Source organism: Babylonia areolata, chromosome 25 (assembly GCF_041734735.1).
Source record: "Babylonia areolata isolate BAREFJ2019XMU chromosome 25, ASM4173473v1, whole genome shotgun sequence".
Taxonomy (NCBI): domain Eukaryota; kingdom Metazoa; phylum Mollusca; class Gastropoda; order Neogastropoda; family Buccinidae; genus Babylonia; species Babylonia areolata.
In genome coordinates, this window is record NC_134900.1 from 7,261,880 (window position 1) to 7,287,869 (window position 25,990).

General features: G+C 42.0%; 1 protein-coding gene across 2 annotated transcripts; it reads left to right on the forward strand.

Annotated features, from left to right (window-relative positions):
* Nucleotides 1–7,892: 7,892 nt before the first annotated feature.
* On the forward strand, nucleotides 7,893–24,819 carry LOC143299609 (glyoxylate/hydroxypyruvate reductase A-like). Of its 2 annotated transcripts, XM_076612900.1 has the most exons (11): nucleotides 7,893–8,020; nucleotides 8,676–8,819; nucleotides 10,275–10,309; nucleotides 10,978–11,114; nucleotides 14,140–14,216; nucleotides 15,605–15,695; nucleotides 16,413–16,509; nucleotides 16,690–16,713; nucleotides 18,988–19,055; nucleotides 20,827–20,956; nucleotides 23,778–24,819. In XM_076612900.1, exons 1-11 carry the CDS (start codon nucleotides 7,909–7,911, stop codon nucleotides 23,862–23,864), a joined length of 1,002 nt encoding a protein of 333 aa, XP_076469015.1. In that variant the 5' UTR covers nucleotides 7,893–7,908; the 3' UTR covers nucleotides 23,865–24,819. The 2 variants fall into 2 exon arrangements, with proteins under 2 accessions (XP_076469015.1, XP_076469014.1); XM_076612899.1 differs by lacking the exon at nucleotides 16,690–16,713 and having other exon boundaries at nucleotides 16,413–16,533.
* The last annotated feature ends 1,171 nt before the right edge of the window (nucleotides 24,820–25,990 follow it).

Sequence of the window (25,990 nt, forward strand, 5' to 3'; positions counted from 1 at the left end):
TTTCCTGGCTATGTACAAGTTTGGTGGGTTTTTTCCACGATGTGGAACTACAAAGCAACAACAGTGACGACTATATATAGATATATTTATATATATGATATATGATAGTCAGTCATGTCTGACTACGACCATCAGAACAGCAGAGGAGGCAACTGCTGACCCAACTGTCTTGGCTAGAATTTGATTTTAGTGGAAAGTGTCATGATCAAGATACATCCCCACTCTCTCGGCCAAGAGGGTTTTAGGACACTTTGCGTTGGTATGGTTTCCAAAGGCCAACTAGCCCCCAGTGCTGCAGCACTAAGAGCCAGTGCAATCTTTCCTCCTAGTTTGAGAGTCCTAGTCCTTCACAAAAGACTAAGCTGTAAATGATTTCCCATTGCACTGGAGAAACCATTGATCATACAGCTCTCACTTTTGCTGCTGGCCAAACTGTAAGCTTATGTCAATCTGTGATAATAAGCTGTGAGTTGGGCACACACACAACCACACACACACACACACATCTATGTATATATATATGAGTTGCATGGTGATTAATTTGCAGAAGAATAAGAGAAGTTCTACAAATACGCTTTAGTATTACCAATTTTATGAAAAATTAATGAGTCAGGTTAGTGACTGACTGGTTGTCACATTGAGGGTCATTTCAAAATTGTATGCATCATGTAATGACCGATGACCAGCACAAAACCTAAACCCTGCATTGTTCTGTGAACCTGTGCAGAGTGATAATGAGATCCTCCATGGGGGCCTTTGGGAACCGTCCCAATACCAACTGTCCACCCAGGCCTCTTGGCTGAGAGAGTAGGAATGTAAACTTGGGCAAGACACTCTCCACAGATTCTAGCTCAGACAGTCAGGACAGCAGCTGGCTCCTCAATCTGTTCTGATGTCTTTGTCAGACATGACTGACTCATACAGCTGGTTTCAGACATATTGCACTGCTCTCCCCTGGATCAGATCTGCATGACCAAGAAGACAGCACTGATGACTGGCAGTCCTGGTTCACACACAACATGCCTCGACTTGTGCCACAAAGGACACTCTTCACCCTGAAAAGTGTTGGTGTGACATAGGAAGCAGCACTTAGCAGTTTTGAGTCACCAGACTCAGTTGGTGAGGAGCATGACACCACAGGCTGTGTCCAGTGATGGGAGGGATCATCACATGCCAATGGTCAGCTTCCACCCACCTCAAGCCGGGCACTGCCCAGGTGTTGACCACCACAGCCTGTCTGCTTCACTGCCGGCACAGGGAGCACCCACTTCAGCTTTTTGCTTGCAGGCTGTCACTGATCTACTTGCTAAGCAGGCTGTGATTTCAGAGTACTAATCACTGGCTTCCTGCTGATGTTGAAGAGATCAGTGGACCTGACATGACGGGCATGACACACTCAGCATTACATGCTGCACTGTTCAGCAGAAGACCACACCGCCAGATAACTTCTCACACACAGAGACAACCAACACTTCCTTCTGGAAAGAGAAGATAATTAAGGTTAAATGTGAACATGGTGTTAGTTTTGTTGAAATCACTGCTCCCTCTGTTCACGCCCCAGTGAACAGCACTGAGAGGATCCTCATCCTTCACCTTTCCACGTGTCTTGGATAGTCAATGATTATAATATTGTATCTGTGTGCACACCAACCTTCCACTCAAGTCTAGTGACCCAAAATTTCTGTTGCAATCTGGACAGAGCCATCAGGCAGATCCCAGCTGGTGACTGTCTCTACCTGCATGGTGAATTTAATAGTAAGCCATTCACTGACCATTAATCTTGCCAACATGCCTTGGCTTTCACAGTGACAGGAAACATCAGTGAGTCAGTGGAAAACACAAGGCACATTTACTCATCTTGAGAGGTGACTTCTGTTATGCTCTTCTGCTGTCCTGGTGACTACAAGAAGTGCCAAATCTGGAGTTGTGAAATTTGAAACATGCAACAATTATTGAGTTTCACGAACGGTGTTGGTATTCATCCTTCAGTAATGTAACATCTTTCAGTCATGACTGCAGTCACTGTGGGGCAAAGCATTCAGTCATGTTCGTCCATTGTTGTTTTTAGTCGTAATTGCTGTGAAATGAACTCGATATCAGAGTACAAGTATTTTCACTGTAGCATGGTTTAGGTTTGGACTCGGTCACTGGCACATACAAATTTAAAATGTCCCATCGTCAGTTTTGACGGCTAACAGGTCATTCAACTTACTGATTTTTCAGAACGTCGACCAGGCCAAAAGGCCTTTTGGAAGTCTAATACTCATGCAAAATAATCGTGACTGCAGTTTCAAACTAAAAAAAAAAAAAAGTTATTACCGTTCCTCTAACATGCTGCATTACCGATTAGATGAATACTGCAAAGAGATCAAAACTTGCACCAAGAACCAGCAACGGTAACACAAAGCCATATATTGTCACTGCCGTGTTGTGAAATGAGGCGGAACACAGTGCCAGACAATTTCAGACTAAAAACATGGGGGGAAAAAGAAAACAACAACAACAAACAATTACACCTATATAAAACATAAAGCACTATATATTTGTGCGTTTATTTGTGCCAGTGTGTGTGTGTGTGTGTGCTAAAGTGTGTGCATGTGTATGTGACACAGAGAGATAAAGTCAGAAAGCAGATATCCGGCTCAGAGCTTGAACAGAACCAAATTACAGACAGCTTGGGAAATGCAGTCTCTGTCAGGGAAAGGTCTACCAGGAAGACGGATTTCACCAGAACACTTACTGCCCACTCCATTTTATCACACTATCTGTTTCCTGACGTCTGTCTGAAGGCACAACATCCACATGGCTACCACTCATGCATGTGTGCTTATGAACAACTGCGCATACACTGAGACACTGGACAATTGTGAAGATTCAGTAATTCTCAACTTGGAATTGCAGGACATCACACAGGTGTAAGTGACACACACACGTACACACACATGCACTGCACACATCATGTACACCGTGCACAGGTGCACACACACACATTAAACATTTCACATGCAAAAGAGTGTTACACACAACTTGATGTACAGATGGAAGTATGTATACCTACACATTATGCACAGCAGTGTGGAGCCCACAGTGTTAGTGGGGGAGGAAGAAAGTGAAGTTTTTTTTCTTGACCCATTTATTTCAAAAATGACTCATTGGTTTCATGGTAAGCAGGTCAAACTGAATGACCCATAGTGTGATCAACCAAACCGAAACTCTGCTGTACTCTGTAGCTGGATACTGAGAGCTTTCGATCTGTTGTCCGTGTTGTGATAAATAAATGATATAAAAGCTAACAAGGCTGACCATGAATTCATGCACTTGAACAACTTCCCACTCGGGCCGCGCAAAAACAGTGAACAATGCCAAGACCATGAACCAGACATCCTGAATAAGAATAGGTCGTTGAACTGAACTCTCTGGCGAAATGCTCATTACAGCAACAATGTGAATGATCATAGTTACTGATCCTTTCTTTCTCACTAACATTTTGTCTGTCTCTGTCTGTGACACACACAAACACACACACAGACACTTACACACAATATCTCTACCAAAATTAATACATTCAATGCACTGACATAAATACAGGAGTACGCAAGCGCCACTGCAATTACAACCCTGCACTGACATCTGTTACACAAGTGTGTGTGTGTGTGTTGCATTTATTTCATCGATTTGCTTATTTGTTTATTTATTATCAACGTTGTCTTTTTATTCAATTTTCTTTAATTAAAAAAAAAATCTTTTTTTTCTTCTTTTTTTATCTTTAACTATTTATTTATCTATTTATTTATTTGTTTTTATTTTATTTCATCTTTATTTCTGTTTATCTATTTATTTATTTGTTTTTATTTTATTTCATCTTTATTTCTGTTTCTTTTTTCTCAAGGCCTGACTAAGCGCGTTAGGTTACGCTGCTGGTCAGGCATCTGCTTTGCAGATGTGGTGTAGCGTATATGGATTTGTCCTTGACTGAGCTACTGATTCTCATACTGACACTGCTTCAATGTGGAGGGGTGGCCTTGTGGCAACACATCTACCGATGAAGCGAGAGAATCTGAGGGAAGGAAATTTCTGCACCATATGAGCTACCGAGCTTTGTATAACGAGGGAAAAACTTCACAATGGGCTGCCCGCGAGTGAGGATCACCGCTCCCGCTGTGTTGGTGGCCAAGTGACCAATGTCCAGCCTGTGTCATTGGGTGTCCGACCTCCCAGCATACATCGCAGCCCCACATATATTGAGCCTACATTGTAGGTTTTGGCGCTTTTTGCAATACTCATTCAGTTTCAGCGACGCCATCATGGATACCTCTAACACTAACTTCAACTGTGCTCAACTCCATTCACAGGACCCTATGGACTCTGTGTGTAGCGATTCATCCGTGGAAAATGTGTCTGTGCAGGAGGCAGCAGCACCCGCAGATACTGGTTCAAACCAAAGACAACTTCAGGCTATCTCCGATGCTGTGTGGAGGCAAATGTCTCAATTCATGTTGCAACAGTGAGAATGCAGGCACCAGGCTCAGTGATTACCCCCGTGGTGCCTGCCACAGTGTCCACATCCACAGCTTCAGCCACTCTGGCCCAGTCTGTGGATGTGAGTTTGGCTCTCTGCACCACTGCGGCATCTGCTCTCATGCCTCTGCCACTTGGTGGGCATAGCCATATACCAATGTCAACTTCGTCAGTATATGTGACAGGCCAGGTGACCGCTTCACTTCCTGCTAACACAGCTATGATGAGCCAGCACTTACTGCCAGGCAACACAGTGTCTCAGCCACAATCTCATACCCCTCCACATCTTGGGGTTATGCAGGTGTGATGAGTCACACTGACAACGCAGCCAGCCAGCCTGCTTTCTGCGAATGGCGTCCATCCACCATTCCTCCCTCCCCAAATTTCATCCGCCCCAGTTTTGACCACGGCAGTAAACACACGGGCCGATGGGTCAACCCCGCTCTCATCCATTTTGGAAGATCTGACAGACGACGAGAGCACAACTGGGAACCACGACCCTTTTGCCGACATCCCAGCTTTGTGTGGTTTCCAGCTCAGTGGGACGCGTGTGGCCATAAGCAAAGCACGGCAAGGCAGGGTACCTTTGGAACAAGCCCAGCAACTCTGGACACACACCAGGGGGCTGGTCTCAGGTGGGAACTGGAGAGGTGTGCACGCAAATAAAATTGTGTCATCATACACATCACACGACCAAGCTGCCACCTTCAGGTCACAGTCCCGTGACACTATCTTCCCTCTCAGCGACACTTCTGCCAGACGGGATGACCACCTTGCTGCCCTACAAAGCCAACTGGCTTGCCATGTTGTTGTGGTGTCGGCGCAACAGGATCACTTTAATCCCGGTGTGTGTGGAGGGAATGCCAATACCATAGCCGACTCCCTGTCACGCGACAAAGACACGCAGTGGCACCTGTCTCCTCATGTGGTCCAGAAAATCTTTCACTGGTTTGCCAGGCCCCACATCGACCTCTTTGCGTCCAGGGAGACGGCACAGCTTCACCGATACATGTCCCTACAATTGGGGGACAGCCAGGCGTATGTGGTGGATGCCCTCACCCAGCCCTGGACCTTTCTCCTGCTCTACGCCTTCCCACCGCCCACTCTGGTGCCAACAGTGGTGAACAAGTTAAGGGAAACTCACTCCAGGATGCTACTGATAGTCTCCTGCTGGAGTGACTCCCCTTGAATGCCGATGATGATGGAGCTACTATACGACACGCCGCACAGGATCCCGATGTCGTCGGGTCTCCTGATCAACACAGCGACAGGCCGGCCATTCAAGAACCTGGAAGCTCCCAGGCTGACAGTATGGCCCATATGCGGTCAGCCACAGGGCTTCACCTTCCATTGGCCACCTCTGAGGTGCTCGAGGGCAGTTGGCGTGGGAGTACCTGTCGACAATACCAAGCTGTGTGGCGTGAGTGGCAGCGGTTCTGTGCTGACCAGTCTCTGGACACAGCTACCGTTTCTGTAGAAACGATGCTACAGTACCTGTTTGATAAGGGACTGTCATGGAGGACCCTTAACGCGCATCGTTCAGCGATTTCTTCCATTTTAGAAACACACAAACCTATACCTATAGGCTTATCAAAGGTGTTTTTAATATATAAAAAAAAAACCTTCTGTACAAGTTGTGCCCACCTGGGATATTGGGACTGTATTGTTGCATTTATCCAAGTGGCACCCTGCACAACATCTACCCTTGGACAAACTGATTTACAAGGTCGTGTTCATGCTTGCTGCTTACACAGCTAAGAGTGAGTGATCTCCTTCTGTTTTTGGTGGATAGTTCTCTGTGTCATGTCAGTTCCAGTTGTGTGTTGTTGCAAGCGGCTTTCGGTTCTAAGACGGACAGACCATCTCTCAGATCTCCACCGGTCAAGCTCAAAGTGTGTGAGAATAAAAACTTGTGTCCCATCACCTATGTGTCAGAATACGTGTGCCGGACAGCGGATCAACGACAGGGTTCGCAACTCATTGTTTCCCCTTTCACCTTCAAACCCGTGAAACTAGCAATGGTCAGAAGGTGGATCACTAACATTCTGCATGAGGCCGGGGTGACCGCACCGCTGGGGTCAACACGTGCCACAGCCACCAGCTACACGACATTTCAGACATTACGTCAGGATCCTCCCACAGGAGACTGTGACGGGTGTGGAATCCAAGATGATTCAGGACGCTGTTATCGTCACTGACTGACGGTCTGTTCAGTACTTTCCTTTCGTTCGTTCTCTTGTGTCCGTCTCGTTTGCCAGTTGGTATTGCTTGTGCATGTCCTCCAGCATATGTTTATACATGTCCTTTTTCTGCTATCCGTCCGTGTTTCTGTTACATTTTTACATAGCTCTGTGTTTCTATATTTCTGTATCTCATGTTCAGTTCTATCCTCTTCTCTCACTTGCTGAACCCATGCGACTGTCAAACAGTCACCCATATGTGTAAGCCATTGCACTCATATGGTGCAGAAATTGACAAATTTTAAAGTCTAACGACATAAAATCATAATTTCTGCACTATTGTGCAATGGATTACACAATGATGGTCGCATGGTTTCATCTTATGTAATTATGTTCCTTTTCTGTCTTGCATTACAAAAAGTACCAAAACCTACAATGTAGGCTCAATATATACGGGGCTGCGGTGTGTGCTTGGAGGTCGGACACCCAATGACACAGGCTGGACATTGGCGGCGATCCTCGCTCGCGGGCAGCCTGTCGGGAAGTTTTCCCTTGTTATACAATGCTCGGTAGAAGTTTTCAGTTTCAGTAGCTCAAGGAGGTGTCACTGCGTTCGGACAAATCCATATACGCTACACCACATCTGCCAAGCAGATGCCTGACCAGCAGTGTAACCCAACGCGCTTATTCAGGCCTTGAGAAAAAAAGGTGAATAAATAATAGATAAGCGTACATAAATAAGTAAATAAATAATAATTATAATATATAAAAAAGGGGTAGTAGTAGTAATAATAATAATAATAATAACAATAAATAAATAAATAGATAAATAAATAAGACAACAATGATGATAAATAAGCAAATAAATGTAAAACATGAAGACACACATTCACACATACACCCACACATGCATTACAGATATGCACCAAACACGCAGTTTCACAGATATGGAAGAAGCCAGAGTACAAATACAAATGTGTAAGCCATTGCACAATAGTGCAACAATTATAATTTTATGTCTTACACTTTAAAATTGTTCAGTTTTCCTCCACTCCAATAGACCACGCTGATTGGTGGATTGGATGCCAGTCATTCGGATCAGACGATATAAACACTAACCTGACGATAACCCGAGGTCTCGCGTCAACGTCCTTTGAAACTGAAGATCCTCAGAACGACGGGAGACAACTGTACACGACTTGTGGCGGCGATGGCGAGTCGAGCTGTTTCCCGTGTGTTTGTGGCCTCCGTGATTTCGGACCTTGCCAGATCCTTACAGAGGCAGCTTGCGTCCATCACAGTGGAAGATCTCCCATTCAATGGTACACATCTGATCAGTTCGTTATGGATACAAAAAATTTGGAAGACAGAACGAGCTTTATAGAGACACTCTGGTGTCATGGCACTGGTGTCATCATCAGGTCTCAGGCTTCACAACGTGGCTACTTTGTGCACAGTAATGTGGGATTATTTACCTGGCATAGACTTTTGTTTTCGCAAAAAACAAATAAACAAAAAAATAAGGCCCATAGTGCTGTTTGGTAAACGTCTGAAACCGTACAATATATGTGCACACGTGTACGTAGTGATAAATTTACCATCTTGCTTCAACGTGTGAGAGGAATATATATACGTGAGCACACACACACACACACACACACACACATGAACACATGCTGCTGCTGCTGAAAATGTTACATATAGAGAAATAAAACTAACATAACACAAGCAGTGCCATGGATGTTAGGTTTTTAAATGTTAGGTTAATCCAAGTTATGTTTGCTGTTTTAATTCCCCCCCCCCCCCCTTTTTTTTTTTTTTTTTTTTTTTTTTAACCAAAGCTGCTGCAAGAAAATAGTTTGTCTCTTTAACTACATTTAAACATCATGATGTTCTAGGCATATTTTCTTACCCAGGGAACCATTGCTTTTTTGCAAATATGTGCTCTGTGTGTGTGTGTGTGTGTGTTTCATAAAGATGTCAGCGAAGGTGTGCTATCAGAGGAGAGGAGAAAACAGCTGGAGGAGGTGGAGGTGATTCTGTGTGACGCGGATGCCCTGCAGCAATGGCTGACCACCAGTGCTGTGCCCAACCTCAAGTGGGCACAGACCACATGGGCAGGTGACTCTGTTTGTGTCTCCTGTACACAGCATTGTTTACCTTTCTTACTGTACACATTATGTCGGGTGATGCGCAATGAAGCTTTATGCACACCAGTAGTAGAATTCTTCAGTTTCATGTCTTTACCACTCTGAGTTACATTAAACAAAAAAAAACCAAACAAACAAAAAGTGGAGAGGGAGGAGAAAGAGAGAAACAGAGGGATGAAGGTGACCATGTGTGTGTGAGTGTGTGCATGGATACTTGTGTGTGTGTGTGTGTGTGTGTGTGATTGCATGCTTGTGTGTGTATCGGTGTGTGTGTGTATGTGTGTTTATGCACTTGAGATGCACTGTTGATGTGTAACATGGACTGGTACATAATGTACTATGCGGATGCACACAGATGTACATAGCAAAAATATATTCTGCACACACACACACCACACACATATGTATACATGTACACATGCATGCACACAAACAAACACACTCTCTCTCTCTCTCTCTCCCTCTGTGTGTGTGTGTGTGTGACCATGGATTAAAAACAAATGTATTTCATTCATTGCAATTGTCATTCCATTTGTCCCCTCCCCCCATTGTCTAAAGGACCTTAACGCTGAATGGACAATAAAATAGTGTCAGTGTCAATGGCAGTATCTCTCTCTCTCTCTCTCACACACACACTACACACTACACACACACACACACACACACACACACACATCTGATATCTGAGATTATCATTGTAACCAGTCATTTAAGTTATTTAATTCACCTTTTCTCACCGAGAGATTCACATTAAACTTTGTTTGATTCTATCATCCTTTTATTTTGTTTTGTATTTTTTTGTATTTTGTATTTCTTTTTATCACAACAGATTTCTCTGTGTGACATTCGGGTTGCTGTCCTCAGGGTGTGCGCATCACTACACTGCAGCACCACCCAATTTTTTTGTATTTTTTCCTGCATACAGTTTTATTTGTTTTTCCTATTGAAGTGGATTTTTCTAAAGAATTTTGCCAGGAACAACCCTTTTGTTGCCTTGGGTTCTTTTATGTGTGCTAAGTGCATGCTGCACACCAGACCTCGGTTTATCGTCTCATCCGAATGACTAGCGCCCAGACCACAACTCAAGGTCTAGTGGAGGGGGAGAACATATCAGCGGCTGAGCCGTGATTCGAACCAGCGCACTCAGATTATTTCGCTTCCTAGGCGGACGCATTACCTCTAGGCCATCACTCTTTTAGCAAAAATGGTGAAAAGGATCAACTGAAACATCAACTTGATCAAGTTGGACTATTCCCTTCTGAACACAGAATGCGACAGTATTGTGGAGAAGTACAGAGGACAGTGGATTGGGTTGGGGGTGGGGTATTAGATAGGAGTGGAGGGGGGTCAAACAAGAGGCAGTGTGTGGTGTGAAGATTCCACATTGTACCCACAGGTACATGACACTTTCTGTGTTTCCTTGCAGGTGTGGAGAATTTGGTGAAGTTGGATCAGACAAAAGTAAGGTTTTCTGAAGTCCCTGTAACAATGGGAACTCTCTGAACCCTATCACCTCCTTTTGTATAGATTAGTTCATCATGATTCTCGGACAAAACAGAACCAAAAAATTCACTTTCAGTTCATATCCAGTTTTGGTTGAGAAAAACCAAAGTACATGTTGAGAAGCTTTGTGACATTTCCTGCCCCAGATGTTGGACAGAAGCGGTGTGTCACACCGTAAGAGCCAATTATTTCAAATAATATCTTAAACTATAGATACTGCCACAGACATTGGATAGAAGCAGTGTATCACTCCGTAAGAGCCAGTTATTTCAAATAATATCTTAAACTATAGATACTGCCACAGATGTTGGACAGAAGCAGTGTATCAAGCTGATTATTTCAAATAATATCTTAAACTATGGATATTGCCACATATGTTGGACAGAAGCAGTGTATCACTCCCTAAGAGCCGATTATTTCAAATAATGTCTTAAACTATAGATACTTCTTCCCCCTCTCAACCTCCATCCCAAACAGTATAGAGAAGGCAAATTTAACTGTTTTGTATTTTAATTAAGTTGGTTTTTGTGTGTGTGTGGTCTGGTCATTTCATTTTGTTTTGTTTAGCTTTCTTTCATTAAAAGAAAAAGAAAGCATTATAGTATATGCAATAAATGTGATTGCAGTCAAACGATGTCATCGTGACACGATCTGGTGCAGCCTATGATGACATCATGGGGGAATATGTAATCGGACAAATCATTGCCCGAGAGAAAAACTTTGCTGGGATGAATGCTGCTCAACAGAGGAAAGAATTCACCAAGTAAGCTGTTCCTTCATTTTGCAGAAGAATGACTGGAGAGTCTCATGAACTCTGTGCATTGTCAAATTTGTCAGTTTTGCTGATGTTGATTTCTTTCATTTTATATTGGAAAATGTTTCATATTTGGTTTTGCTTGAGTTTGGGGCTATAGTTTATTAACTGTTGTTCTATTTTGTAATATTTAAAAAAAGTAAATATAATCATGAATATCGTTTTGTTTCACTCAGTATTATTTGTTTCTGCTCTTACTGCTGTTGTATACTGTTGTACTTGCAGTTAAAGCAACAACAACAATATATAAAGAAAGAAAATAATGATAATCCCTTGCTTTCAAATTCAAGTGTGTGCACTTATGTGTGTGTGTGTGTGTGTGTTGCTTATGACTTTCATTGGTTCACATAATATAACTTACTTTTATTCAAATACTGACCATCTATATATGTATCTCTTTCAATGAATCTTCTTTTTTATAGTAATTTTGGACACTTTAACTGCATACATACATACATACATGCATGCATGTGTCTGAGTATGTCAGGGCTTTCACACATTTGTCCAAGTGTGCACACATGCATCAACACAAACACACACATATACAGAGACACAGACACACACACATTTCGCTTATAATAATAATAATAATAATAATAATGGTATTTATGTAGCGCTGGATCTTGTGCAGAGACAAATCAAAGCGCTTTCGCACCAGTCAATCACACGCATGCATAACTCTAATACTGTAGAAACTAAAGACAAGGAAGGGCAGGCAAGGGAGGCTATTTTGGGAAGAGGTGGGTTTTAAGGCCAGACTTGAAAGAGCTGAGTGTGGAGACTTGATGAAGCGAAAAAGGAAGTTCATTCCAATCGGAAGGTCCAGAAACAGAGAAAGAACGGCGGCCAACAGTCAAGTGTTTGAATCTGGGTATGCGTAAACAGAGTGGATCCGAGGCCGATCGTAGTGAGCGAGATGGAGTGTAGAGGTGAAGGCAGCCGCAGAGATAGGAAGGGGCAGTTTTGTGAATGCATCTATAACATAGAGTGCTGATCTTGTACTTTATTCGGTGTGAGACAGGGAGCCAGTGGAGACGTTGCAAAAGAGGAGTGATGTGCTCAGATCTTTTCTTTCTGAGGACGAGTCAGGCAGCAGAGTTTTGTATGCGCTGAAGGGACTGAATGGATGAAGCAGGCATACCAGACAATAGAGAGTTACAGTAGTCAAGGCGAGAGAGAATGAGAGAAACGACAAGTCTAAATGTTGCGTCAGTGGACAGATATTTCCAGATGGCACTTATGCGTCGCAGTTGACAGTAGCAGGACTGACATGTCTGACTGATAAATTTTTGCATGGACAGTGTATTGTCAAGGACAACACCGAGGTTCCTGACTGACGTGGAAAGAGGGATGGATGTACTGCCAAGTTTGATTGTGTCAATTGTGATGGAAGACAGTTTTTGTTTAGTTCCTATGATCATTGCTTCAGTTTTGTCCGCGTTCAATTGTAACTTATTTCGAGTCATCCAGTTTTGAATGTCCAGGAAGCAGTTGGATGTTTCTTGCAAGAGCGACATTAATTTTTCAGGGGTATCACTCTTCTGGAGTTGAGTGTCATCAGCATAAGAATGATGACTGATATTATGGCGGTTGATAATTTCAGCGAGAGGAGCAGTGTACAGTGTGAAGAGCACTGGGCCTAAAACAGATCCCTGTGGGACTCCATGTTCGATTTTAACGGGTTCAGATTGGAAATGATCAACAATGACAGACTGGAATCGATCAGTGAGATAAGATTTGAACCAGTTTAGAACAGTGCCGTTGATACCAAATGTAAAATGAAGACGGGAAAGAAGGATTGAATGGTCTATCGTATCAAAGGCGGCTGACAAGTCGAGAAGAGTGAGAAGGGAAATTTTTCCTGAGTCGGACACTATCAGTAGATTGTTCAGAATGTGGAGGAGAGTGGTTTCGGTGCTATGGTCAGCGCGATAGGCAGACTGAAATGGGTGGATGAGATTGTTGAAACAAAGGTGGTTGTTAAGCTGCTTTTTCAAGGAGTTTGGACATGAATGGAAGATTAGAAACTGGTCGATAGTTTTTCAAAATGTTTGCGTCAAGGTTGGGTTTCTTCAGAAGAGGCCGGACGATTGCAGTTTTGAAAGTGGATGGAAACGTTCCAGTGAGAAGGGATGAGTTGACAATATTAGTGATTGTGGGGAGAAGATGTGAGACACATTGGGAAAAGACCGAGGCTGGTATAGGATCGAGCTCACAGGATTGTACTGTGATTTCTTTTAGGATTTCATGAACTTCTGTTTCAGTCAATGGATTAAAGGAATGGAGAGGAGTGACGCTGAATTGAGGATCGGGATGAACAGGTTGGAAAGACATTTGGTCTAAGATGGTACGAATATTTTGGACTTTGTCGAAAAAGAAAGAGGAGAAGACATTGGGGAGTTCAGATAAAGTGTAGGTAGAAGGAAGAGGAGTCCTTTTTGCGGTTCCGAGAAGATTTGACATGACAGAGTAAAGAGATATGGTGGATGTGGCATCGAGAACTTGAGAAGACAAGAAGTTTGTTTTTGCTGTTGAGATCATATGTTTGACTTTATTTATTTGTTTTCGGAATATTTGATGGTGGACTTGCAACACATGTAATAATGCTACCTTATGATCACAATATATGATCATGTAAACTTAATATCTCCTTGCTTTTAGTTTATATACAGTGAAACAGTGCAGAGCTTCCAGACTTGCAGTTTCCATCATTAAAAACAGATACATGTTTAAGGTAATTAAAAAACAGATGTTTTCAGACTGCCAAACACAATATCTCAGAAAAGATGGGATTAAATTAACAGCCTAGGAGCAACTGCTGGAACAGACTGTCCAGAAGAATAGCTTTTATTTCCATTATTGGTACATATTTATGAAAATAACCAAACACTGAGACTGAATTAGACATGAACCAGTACTAGAGAGAGAGAGGTTACTGATCATGAGTAATTTAACATTCATTTGATTTGGACAGGGAATCATTCAGTGTCTTCCGCCCACTGAGCACTTTATCCATTGGCATACTTGGATATGGCACCATAGGGAAACGAGGTATGTAACTTTGTGTGTATGTGTGTGTGTGTGTGCGTGTGTGTGTGTGTGTGCGCATGTGTGTGTGTGTGTGTGCAACATATAGATTAATTGACTGAGTGACATCTGATTGACTGATTTTGTTAAAAACACTCCTTTCTTGTTTTGTAAAGTTGCTTTTTTTTGGTTTTTATATTAAAGAAAGATGAGTCCTTTTTGCACCAGAGTTGTGTTGTATTCTTAGTCATGATGCTTTTATTATTGCCCATCAAGCTTTTGCATTCATTTTGCTCTAACAAACATACCATTAAAAATGTCATGACAAGAAATGGACTGACCAGGTTGAACATGTTGCAGATAATATACACCTAACCACGTCGAACAAATAACACACACACCTGACCAGTTTGAACGTGTAACAGATAATATACACCTAACCACTAAACCAGGTCCGACAAATAGCAGATACTATACACCTGACCAGTTTGAACATAGATGGTATATACACCTGACCAGTTTGAACATATAATGTGAAATATGTACTTGACCAGTTTGAACACAAAGATTGTAACAGGTGCCAGAACAGTTTAAACATGTAAAAGGTGTTATATACTTGACCAGTTTTGAACATATAACAGATAATAATTATAACCTGACTAGTTTGAATACATATAAAATATGATATTTACTTGACCAGTTTAAACATAAAGAACGTTGTATGTACCAGACCAGTTTGAATATATAGAAGGTGTTATATTGTATAGAAAAACAACTACAAAATCAGCAATGAAAAAACTAATTAAACAGTTTCAGTTTCAGTAGCTTAAGGAGGCGTCACTGCATTCGGACAAATCCATATACGCTACACCACATCTGACCAGCAGCGTAACCCAATGCGCTTAGTCAGGCCTTGAGAAAAAAAAAGAAAAAAAGAAGATAAATACATAAAAAAAAGAACTATTACTACTAATAATAATATGTATAAGGCGCAAAAACTTGATGAAGTCAACTATAGGCGTACAAAAAAATAAAATAAAATAAATAAATAAATATATAAATGAATAACTAAATAACTAACTAGATAATAATAATATAATTTTAAAAAAATTAATAATAATAATGATAATAAAATAGATAAAAATTAAAAAAATTTTTAAAAAAAGACAACAATGATGATAAATAAGCAAATAAATGTAAAAAATGTAGACACACATTTACACATACACACACATATGCATAACAGATATGCACCAAACATGCAGTTTCACAGATATGAAAGCACAAATTAAAACAGGTAGTGAGTACACACATATTTGTGTTCTTTCAGAGCTTGTGCATACTGACTTTAAAAAAAAATTATATATATATATATATAATAATATAAATTGGCCAATGGTTGTGGAGTGCAGTGGCAGAGATATGCAAGTTCCTGGGGATGACCGTGTGGGCCGTCAATCGCAATCAGCTCACTTCTTCCTCGCCACATGTTGACCACTTCAGGTGATGATGACTGTCTTTTGGATGTCCAGTCGACCGCTACACACACATCACTCTCTTCTCCTCTCTCTCTCTCTCTCTCTCTCTCTCTCTCTCCTCTCTTGTGTCTCTCTGCCATAGTGTCTTGTTTTAGTTTTATCATTGTGCCTCATTGACATTTCCATGTCTTCCATGTCTTCAGAAACTATCTTCCTTTTGATTTTCTCTATTTTTTTAATCTCTAAGATGATTTGATTGTGGAATGTTGGGGAAAATACAGTCCCTCCAGTGACAGTCCCCCAAGAAATCTGCCAACAACAAGTGTCGTTAACAGGAACTCACCACAAACATAAAAGTGGAGGCGAAATAAAAACTGAGGTCACCATGAGAGCAGTGCATGGAAGCCATAGAAATAGGGGACCTTTTTCCTTTTTTTTTTTTTTTTTTTTTTTGATGATGATGAATGCTGATGTTATGGAAGTCCATTTAGTTTTGGGAGTACATGTGGACATAGAGTGGGTCATGGAAACATAAACATACCCTGCAATCACACCACTGATACCATAATATGGCTGCCTTCATGTCAGGATGGAGGAAAAAGAAAGGTCTGACATGTAAAAGCCCACATTCAGACAGGGGAGACTGTGGAAAGTTGCAGTCCAAAGACACCATAGAAGATGACTTGAGATCTGAAACGTTTCTGACATCAATGTCCATTGAGTTTTTACACGTGTTCTCCAGAGGGGTGAAGGACCTGGGAGAAGTGCTGCAGAACGTGGACTACCTGTGCAACATTCTGCCCAGCACACCTGCCTCCTGTGACCTGCTGTCTGGGGAGGTGCTCAAACAGTGCCAGGGAAAGGTAGGACTGCTGTCTGGAGAGGTGCTCAAACAGTGCCAGGGAAAGGTAGGACTGCTGTCTGGGGAGGTGCTCAAACAGTGCCAGGGAAAGGTAGGACTGCTGTCTGGGGAGGTGCTCAAACAGTGCCAGGGAAAGGTAGGACTGCTGTCTGGGGAGGTGCTCAAACAATGCCAGGGAAAGGTAGGACTGCTGTCTGGAGAGGTGCTCAAACAATGCCAGGGAAAGGTAGGACTGCTGTCTGGGGAGGTGTTCAAACAATGCCAGGGAAAGGTAGGACTGCTGGAGACTGGGTGTAGCTTGTGTCAACACTCGTGTGCCTTGTGTCACACATGCATGGTACATGTATGAACACAGCTGTGAAAACTACAGTGCACATGGATTTACACAAAGGGACAGGAGGGGCGTGTTCCTACATTTTCATTTATTTATTAAATTTTGTTGCTGGTAGTCCTGCTGAACACACAGGGTTATATCATGGCTGAAAAACCATAAATATTGATTCTGCACATTATATCATGGCTGAAAAACCATAAATATTGATTCTGCACATTATATCATGGCTGAAAAACCATAAATATTGATTCTGCACATTATATCATGGCTGAAAAACTATAAATACTGATTCTGCACATTATATCATGGCTGAAAAACTATAAATACTGATTCTGCACATTATATCATGGCTGAAAAACCATAAATATTGATTCTGCACATTATATCATGGCTGAAAAACCATAAATATTGATTCTGCACATTATATCATGGCTGAAAAAAAAAACCCACATAAATATTGATTCTGCACATTATATCATGGCTGAAAACACATAAATATTGATTCTGCACATTATATCATGGCTGAAAAACCATAAATACTGATTCTGCACATTATATCATGGCTGAAAAACTATAAATACTGATTCTGCACATTATATCATGGCTGAAAAACTATAAATACTGATTCTGCACATATCATGGCTGAAAAACCATAAATACTGATTCTGCACATTATATCATGGATGAAAAACCATAAATACTGATTCTGCACATATCATGGCTGAAAAACCATAAATATTGATTCTGCACATTATATCATGGCTGAAAAACCATAAATACTGATTCTGCACATTATATCATGGCTGAAAAACTATAAATACTGATTCTGCACATATCATGGCTGAAAAACCATAAATACTGATTCTGCACATTATATCATGGCTGAAAAACCATAAATACTGATTCTGCACATTATATCATGGCTGAAAAACTATAAATACTGATTCTGCACATATCATTGCTGAAAAACCATAAATACTGATTCTGCACATATCATGGCTGAAAAACCATAAATATTGATTCTGCACATTATATCATGGCTGAAAAACCATAAATACTGATTCTGCACATTATATCATGGCTGAAAAACTATAAATACTGATTCTGCACATATCATGGCTGAAAAACCATAAATACTGATTCTGCACATTACATCATGGCTGAAAAACTATAAATATTGATTCTGCACATTATATCATGGCTGAAAAACCATAAATACTGATTCTGCACATTATATCATGGCTGAAAAACTATAAATACTGATTCTGCACATATCATTGCTGAAAAACCATAAATACTGATTCTGCACATTATATCATGGCTGAAAAACCATAAATACTGATTCTGCACATTATATCATGGCTGAAAAACCATAAATATTGATTCTGCACATTATATCATGGCTGAAAAACTATAAATACTGATTCTGCACATATCATGGCTGAAAAACCATAAATACTGATTCTGCACATTATATCATGGCTGAAAAACCATAAATACTGATTCTGCACATTATATAAAAAACATAAATATTGATTCTGCACATTGTATCAGGGCTGCTAAAAAAGTAAATATTAATTCTGCACATTTTATATAGGCTGAAAAAATGTAGATATTTATTCTGCACATTATATCAGGGCTGAAAAAACCCCAGTAAATACTGATTCTGCACAATATACCAGGACTGAAAAACTAAATATTGATTCTACACATTATATCAGGGCTGAAAAAACGTAAATATCAATTGTGTACATTATACCAGGGCTGAAAACTGTAAGTATTAATTATGCACATTATACCAGGGCTAAAAACTGTGAACATTAATTATGCACATTATATCGGGGCTGAAAAACTAATGTTAATTATGCACATTATATCAGGGCTGAAAACTGAATATTAAATATGCACTTTATATCAGGGCTGAAAAACTAAATATTAATTGTGCACAGACTTGGATAAAACAGGGGGGGTGGGGAATCCTTAATCATACATAATAATTTTTGAATGAAAACTTAAATTATTATTATATATTTTACATTATTATCTTGCTTAGATAAATTTATATTTGTCTCTCATCCCATCCTCCCTCCCCCAGCCCATTTTTATTTCTTCTATTTACAGAAAACTGTGCTGATCAACATTGGCAGAGGAAATGTCATCAGTGATGAAAGTCTTGTACGAGCTGTCAGGTAAGTCACTCTCTTCCTCCAGCTCTCTCTCTGTAGTCAGCACTTCCATTGTGTAATTAGTGTTAACTGCGGCATCTTTTTGCAAGTGGTTGCTGTTACTTCTTTGAATGATCATTTGCAACCACCAGGAAGATTTTTATGAATATTGTGATAAAGTTTGCATGCAGTAAATTACCATTTAATTACACATACTTAACAGTGACCCAACTAGTGCAGACTCCAGCAGGGGTCTGACATTCCTTTAAACTGCAAAGAGGTTCTAAAGATCAGGACACTTACTTAACTGCCCATTATGCTATCTGGCACGTAAGACAGCAATGAAAAAACACCACTCTTGTCTGTTTTGGGTCAGTGGAGGCCAGTCACACACACACTCGTGTTAGTTTCTTATGTTGCTGTTTCCAAAAGAAAGTGTCGGGTGGTTAGCCCTGTGCCCTGCCTCCAACCTGGAGGACCATGGATTGCATTTTGTCGGGCCTTCACCCTTCATCCTGTCCGATTTGGATGGCCCTACCAGGAGCATAAGCTCTTGCCAGTGTAGCTCTGGGGGTCCCCGAGGCACTGGAGCTGGTTCACAATGCAAAGGTGGCAGTCCTTGGGACAACAGTTTACTGGTGGTCAGAGACCAGAAAGACGAGGACACAGTGAAACACAAGGTGCTGTCAGAAAGAGAACACCAACAGGCAGGTGTGCGCATCAGCTGTGGACTATACTGAACCCACTGACTGAGATGAGTGTGGCATGGATCGGAACAGGACCCGCTTAAATGACATTTAATCTGAACATAGATACCACGACCCACCAGTGCAGACTGTGGCAGGGGTCTGATTCCTGTCCTGTGCCAAGTACCAGTCGGCCATGGGGGACAGAAGCAAAAGTATCTAAGCTAGTGACCTCCCTTTGGTATATTCCCTCCCAACTACTTATGCATGAAGCACCCTCATTTCAAGTTGTCATCTTACAGCTTGTACTGTACTTTTAAGCGGTATAAATGATTTTGCTGAACATGCCATGAGGATGAAGTAAAAAAAAAAAAAATATGATGACTGATACCCTGACCTGTAAGTTTCATCACAGTGAGATGACAGCCTTCACTGACAAGCGTATTCATCAGCAGCAGTCAAGGGTGTTTCAGCTTTTCAAGGAGGCATCACTAAAGTATGTTCCGACACATCATATGCACTGCACCACATGTGTTAGACAGATGCTTTACCAGCAGCATAACATAATACACGAGTCAGGCCTCAAGTTCATGCATATATTTACTTGTTTACCTGTCATAGTGGATTTCCTCAACAGAATTCTGCCAGAAGACAGCACTTATGTGGCCACAGGTCCTCAGTTTATATTTTCATCCAAATGACTGGACAGTCAGTTTGATTTTCCAGTCAAGCTTGAGAGAAAGGGTAAGACCAGTAATGGAACCTGAACCCTCAGACACTGTATTGGAAGGTAAGCGGCATTCAGATGAGACGATAAACCGATGTCCCGTGTGCAGCATGCACTTAGCACATGTAAAAGAACCCATGGCAACAAAAGGGTTGTTCCTGGCAAAATTATGTAGAAAAATCCACTTCGATAGGAAAAACAAATAAAACTGCACGCAGGAAAAAAAAAAGTGGGGTGGCGCTGTAGTATAGCGATGCGCTCTCCCTGGGGAGAGCAGCCCGAATTTCACACAGAGAAATCTGTTGTGATAAAAAGAAATACAAAATACAAAAAAATTCTGCCACCTTCCTCCTAGTGTTAACACGGCATGGTGTTATGACAGAGAGGGCTGGCTGGGCGGGGCGATACTGGACGTCTTTAACCAAGAACCTCTGCCTGCTGACAGTCCACTGTGGACCTTACCCAACGTCGTCATCACACCACACGTGTCTGGAGCAGCAGTGCCAGATCTGGTAATTTCTCTGTCCTGTGTGTGCATGTGTGTGTGTGTGTGTGTGTGTGAGTGTGTGAGAATATGCATTTATGTGTCAAAGAGAAATATGCCCATTTGTATACGACAGGCAGTTTTGAGAGAAATAAGATTGTGGTTCTTACTGTATGACCCCTGACAGAGCCTCTCTTTCACTCTTTCGTGTGATGGATAAAATATGATTTCTATGTATGTCATTTCCATGGGTGGCAGAGTTCACAAATACCAAAAATCTATTCCAAAGGGCATTTACCAGCCAGATATTGACAGAAATGAATACTTGTTTGTAATTCTTTGTGCTCTGTCATTTTTGACCAAATCTAAACAAAACCCATTGAATGGAATAGGTGAAGTTGTCATAACAAGGCTCCAAATGCCATAGTTCTAAACCTCGAAGGCCGCAACTCCATCAGTGTTTGACGGACCAAAATTTCTTATCTTCATACAAGGGTGCATGTGCTCCTCCCACTGTAGGCTGAGTTGAAATGACACCACCCAGCCGTTTGGTAGTTGCACTGGCAAAGCTAAAGGTGCCCAAATGCTAGATTCAGAGGGCAGAAACTGTGCCAGAAATTGATGAATAAGAACTCCAAACATTCATGAAAATATTACTCTTATATATCTACAGAAATGCTTAGAGAAAGATCTTTCACCTTTGTTGGGCCTAAATTTGACCATGTTTCTCCTCTCCTTCAGTCTGTCCACTGGTTGCCTGTTTCTGATCAAATAGACTATAAGCTATCCACTCTGACCTTTTCTGCAGTCAACAGATCTGGCCCCAAGTATCTTTCTGAACTCCTCCATATCTATACCCCGTCTTGCCAGCTCCGTTCTTCCTCTGATACTCAACTTCTCAGGATACCTCACGTCAGAAGTAAGACGTATGGACACAGATCGTTTTCTTTTCAATCGCCAAAGACGTGGAACAAGCTCCCTGATAACCTCCGTCATTCTGATTCCCTCGCTTCTTTTAAATCTCGTCTCAAAACTTACCTTTTCCCTCAGCAGTAAGTTCAATTGTGGCAGGTCCACTTCCTTTGCGTTAGCTGTGCTTGACTATGTGTGAATACATATATATGTGTACATAACTACATGCATGTATATGAATGTGTATTGTGCGTGCGTGTGTTTATGTAAGTTTGTGCCTGCCAATGTGTGCGTATGTGTTAGGGTAGCTGTTAAATACACATGTATGTTAAAATGTATGTATGCAGTGTGTGTGTGTGTGTGTGTGTGTGTGTAGTCACATTTTGGTGTGTGTATGTAACATAGATGTAATGTTTTATGTTAACAAAAGCGTTTTTGTAAAGCACCTAGAGCAGATTTCTGGATAGTGTGCTATATATAAGTATCCATTACTATTATTATTATACTGGAACTGTCTGCCACACACACACTGTATCATGCCAGCTCAGTTGATACATTTCATACTGGCCAGAAGACAACTTTCTGAACCCAGTTCTTCGGTCCGACTTGCTCCTGTTAATATACCAGTCAGTGTGAGCATGTGCATGCACTCAGTGTTGTTTTTGAGTTTGTCTGCAAGCATGCCTGCCTGAGTGTTTGTGTTTGTCAGGGATAATTGTCTGTCAAGCATAGCTACTGGCTGAGAGGAACTGTTTGTTTATAAATATGTTAAAGACAGGGAAATGTTTTTGTGGGTGGAGGTGGTGGCCGGGGAGTGGGGAAGGGATGGTGGGGAAGGGATGGTGGGGAAGGGATGGTGGCTGGGGAGTGGGGAAGGGGAGTGGGGAAGGGATGGTGGCCGGGGAGTGGGGAAGGGATGGTGACTGGGGAGTGGGGAAGGGATGGTGGGGAAGGGATGGTGGCTGGGGAGTGGGGAAGGGATGGTGGCTGGGGAGTGGGGAAGGGATGGTGGGGAAGGGATGGTGGCCGGGGAGTGGGGAAGGGATGGTGGGGAAGGGATGGTGGCTGGGGAGTGGGGAAGGGATGGGTGGGGAAGGGATGGTGGCAGGGGAGTGGGGAAGAGATGGCTGGGGAAGGGATGGTGGCTGGGGAGTGGGGAAGGGATGGTGGGGAAGGGATGGTGGCGGGGAGTGGGGAAGAGATGGTGGGGAAGGGATGGTTGGTGGCTGGGGCAGTGGGGAAGGGATGGTGGCCGGGGAGTGGGGAAGGGATGGTGGCCGGGGAGTGGGGAGAGATGGTGGCTGGGGAGTGGGAAGGGATGGTGGCTGGGGAGTGGGGGGAAAGGGATGGTGACCGGGGAGTGGGGAGTGGGGGGAGTGGGGAAGGGATGGTGGCTGGGGAGTGGGGAAGGGATGGTGGCTGGGGAGTGGGGAAGGGATGGTGACCGGGGAGTAGGGGAGTGGGGAAGGGATGGTGGCTGGGGAGTGGGGAAGGGATGGTGGCCGGGGAGTGGGGAAGGGATGGTGGCCGGGGAGTGGGGAAGGGATGGTGGCCAGGGAGTGGGGAAGGGATGGTGGCCGGGGAGTGGGGAAGGGATGGTGGCCGGGGAGTGGGGAAGGGATGGTGGCCGGGGAGTGGGGAAGGGATGGTGGCCGGGGAGTGGGGAAGGAGTGGCAGTGACTGTTGTGAGCAGAGCAAGGTAGTTCAGGGCAGGGTGGAAGGCTGGAGGAGGAGATGAAGAGCGCAAGATTCTCTTGAATGGTTTTTCCTTGCTGATAACAACGCATTGACTGACTCGTGCTGTTTGTCCATAGATCTATCTTAAAGCCTACTTCTTCATATATAAGAAGAAAAAAACCCAGAAACTCAGAAATGCTGTGGACACATAAAACATGGTGATGTACATGTTTTTTTTTCTTGTCTTTGCTTGTTGACAGGTGGCGCAGTGTTTTGTGAAGAACCTGGAGCGATACATGTCTGGACAACCTCTTCTCAATGTGTTAGACTGGGACAAGGGATACTAGGCCCTGTGGAATTCAGAATAAGACGACATGTATTGGGATTCGTAAACACTTCAGATACTTTACCCCTTTATTCAGATCATGTTTGGGCACCAGTATTATGTCTTCCAGGCCACATTTTTCAGTTATTGTCACACACACACACACACACACACACACTGCGTTTACACTGGTTGAAGATTATGCAGATAAACAAATGTTTGGAGAAATCTATTTATAGTGTTTGGAAAATTCTCTCCCTCATTTTTTTTAATTTTTAATACATATATGTTTTAAATTATGTTTATTTATTTCTTTTTTTTCAATAGTTTCCCCTCTTCATGCACACACAATATTTGGTTAGGTTTTTACAGATGAATTCCAGTCTATGAGATTGAAGTGAAGGCCTGACTAAGCGCGTTGGGTTACGCTGCTGGTCAGGCATTTGCTTGGCAGATGTGGTGTAGCGTATATGGATTTGTCCGAACACAGTGACGCCTCCTTGAGCTACTGAAACTGATGTCATAGGCGCTAATCATTGTATGTTGTAATCAGACATCCACAGTGGTTATGAAAACAGACTATCCGGTGGAACAATTGTTAGAACTGAACATACACAGACACAAGATGTCATATCCTGACCATGTGCGTTTTAACACTGGTCATCTTGCTTTACATGGTTGTTCATAGCAACTCATTCAATATCATGCATATTTATCTCATACATTTGTTATTTTATCTTCTATTTTTTTCTTTTCTTTTCTTTTAAATATATTTCAGAACACTGGGTATCTTTCAATTTCATAAGATTTTAGAACACCTCACACCCCTTTTTAGAAAAAAATACATATTTTACTGTATTTTTTTCCTTCTTCCCCTGTCATTTATTTCCTAATATCATATAATAGATATAATTTGATGCAATGTGATAATTGAAATTAACCATCTTTGAAGATGTGAATGAATACACATGTTTGAACTTGTGTTTCTGTACTATGTATGTGTTTTTAAGCATCATGTACATTGTAAGTACATGAAAGCAAACCGAAACACATTTTACAGTGAAATTTCATTTGACTTCTGAATCATTTTACATTGGTAGTAAAAACCCACTGACAAATCCAATGTATAAAAATTGTTACAAATAATGCTTTCTGATTCATATGTTCGCCATTGAATGTAAATTATACCCAGCATGCCTACACACACGCACGCACGCACTCACGCACACACACAAAGTGTAAGCTAAACTGGAAGGAGGTGGGAATGGATCAGACACACCCTACAAAAACCAGAGTCAGGTATCATCAGACAGACTTTGAACTGGAACCATCAGGGGAAGAGATAGAGAAGCTGACCAAGAAACAGCTGGCAAAGAGACCTCCAATCAGACACCAAGAACATCATTAGATGGGCCTTATCTTGAGCCGGATGGAGACAAACTTCAAAAGGCACAGGATTTGGGACTTTGCCTTGCCTTGTCTTGGTCCCTTAGCTCCGTGGGGAACTGTTTGGGCACTGCGATGTTGACTCATGCACCAGCCTTCTCCATTCTGGACGATCATGCGTGACTTTGGACTATGGACGCCAAAATACGTAAATAAGTAGACACACAAAAAACAATTATATATAGAGATACCTTCACCGGCAAAATCAACGTTACATTTCAAAGACCATCACTTACCATAAGCATCTGAAACTGGTGAACCAGTGTAGAGAAGGACAGTGCTGGCAGGAAATGTCTGAACACACTGCTACCTGTTTCACACTCCCGACGCCAGAAGCTGGCCACTTGCCTGAAGAAATGGGTTCTGTGACCATGTATTTGTATTAAAGCACTCATATTTAGAATGATAATAAATGATGCTAATGAATCTTTTTTTTTTTTTTTATTGTGCATGAAATTCAATGCGCTGTACACACTCCACTTACATAAATCATGCTTTAACACTGCACACATCATAAACAGCAGTTCTCATCCACATAGCCTGTAACATAGCTAAGGGAATTCCCAGTAAGATAAAAATGTCTTGAGATAGATTTAAAATTCACCCAGAGTTCAATCAGTTGGAGTGGTTGTGTAGACCGGACGGCAGTGAGTTCCATATTTCTGGGCAGTGTAACTAAAACCATGTCAAGAGTTTAGGTTT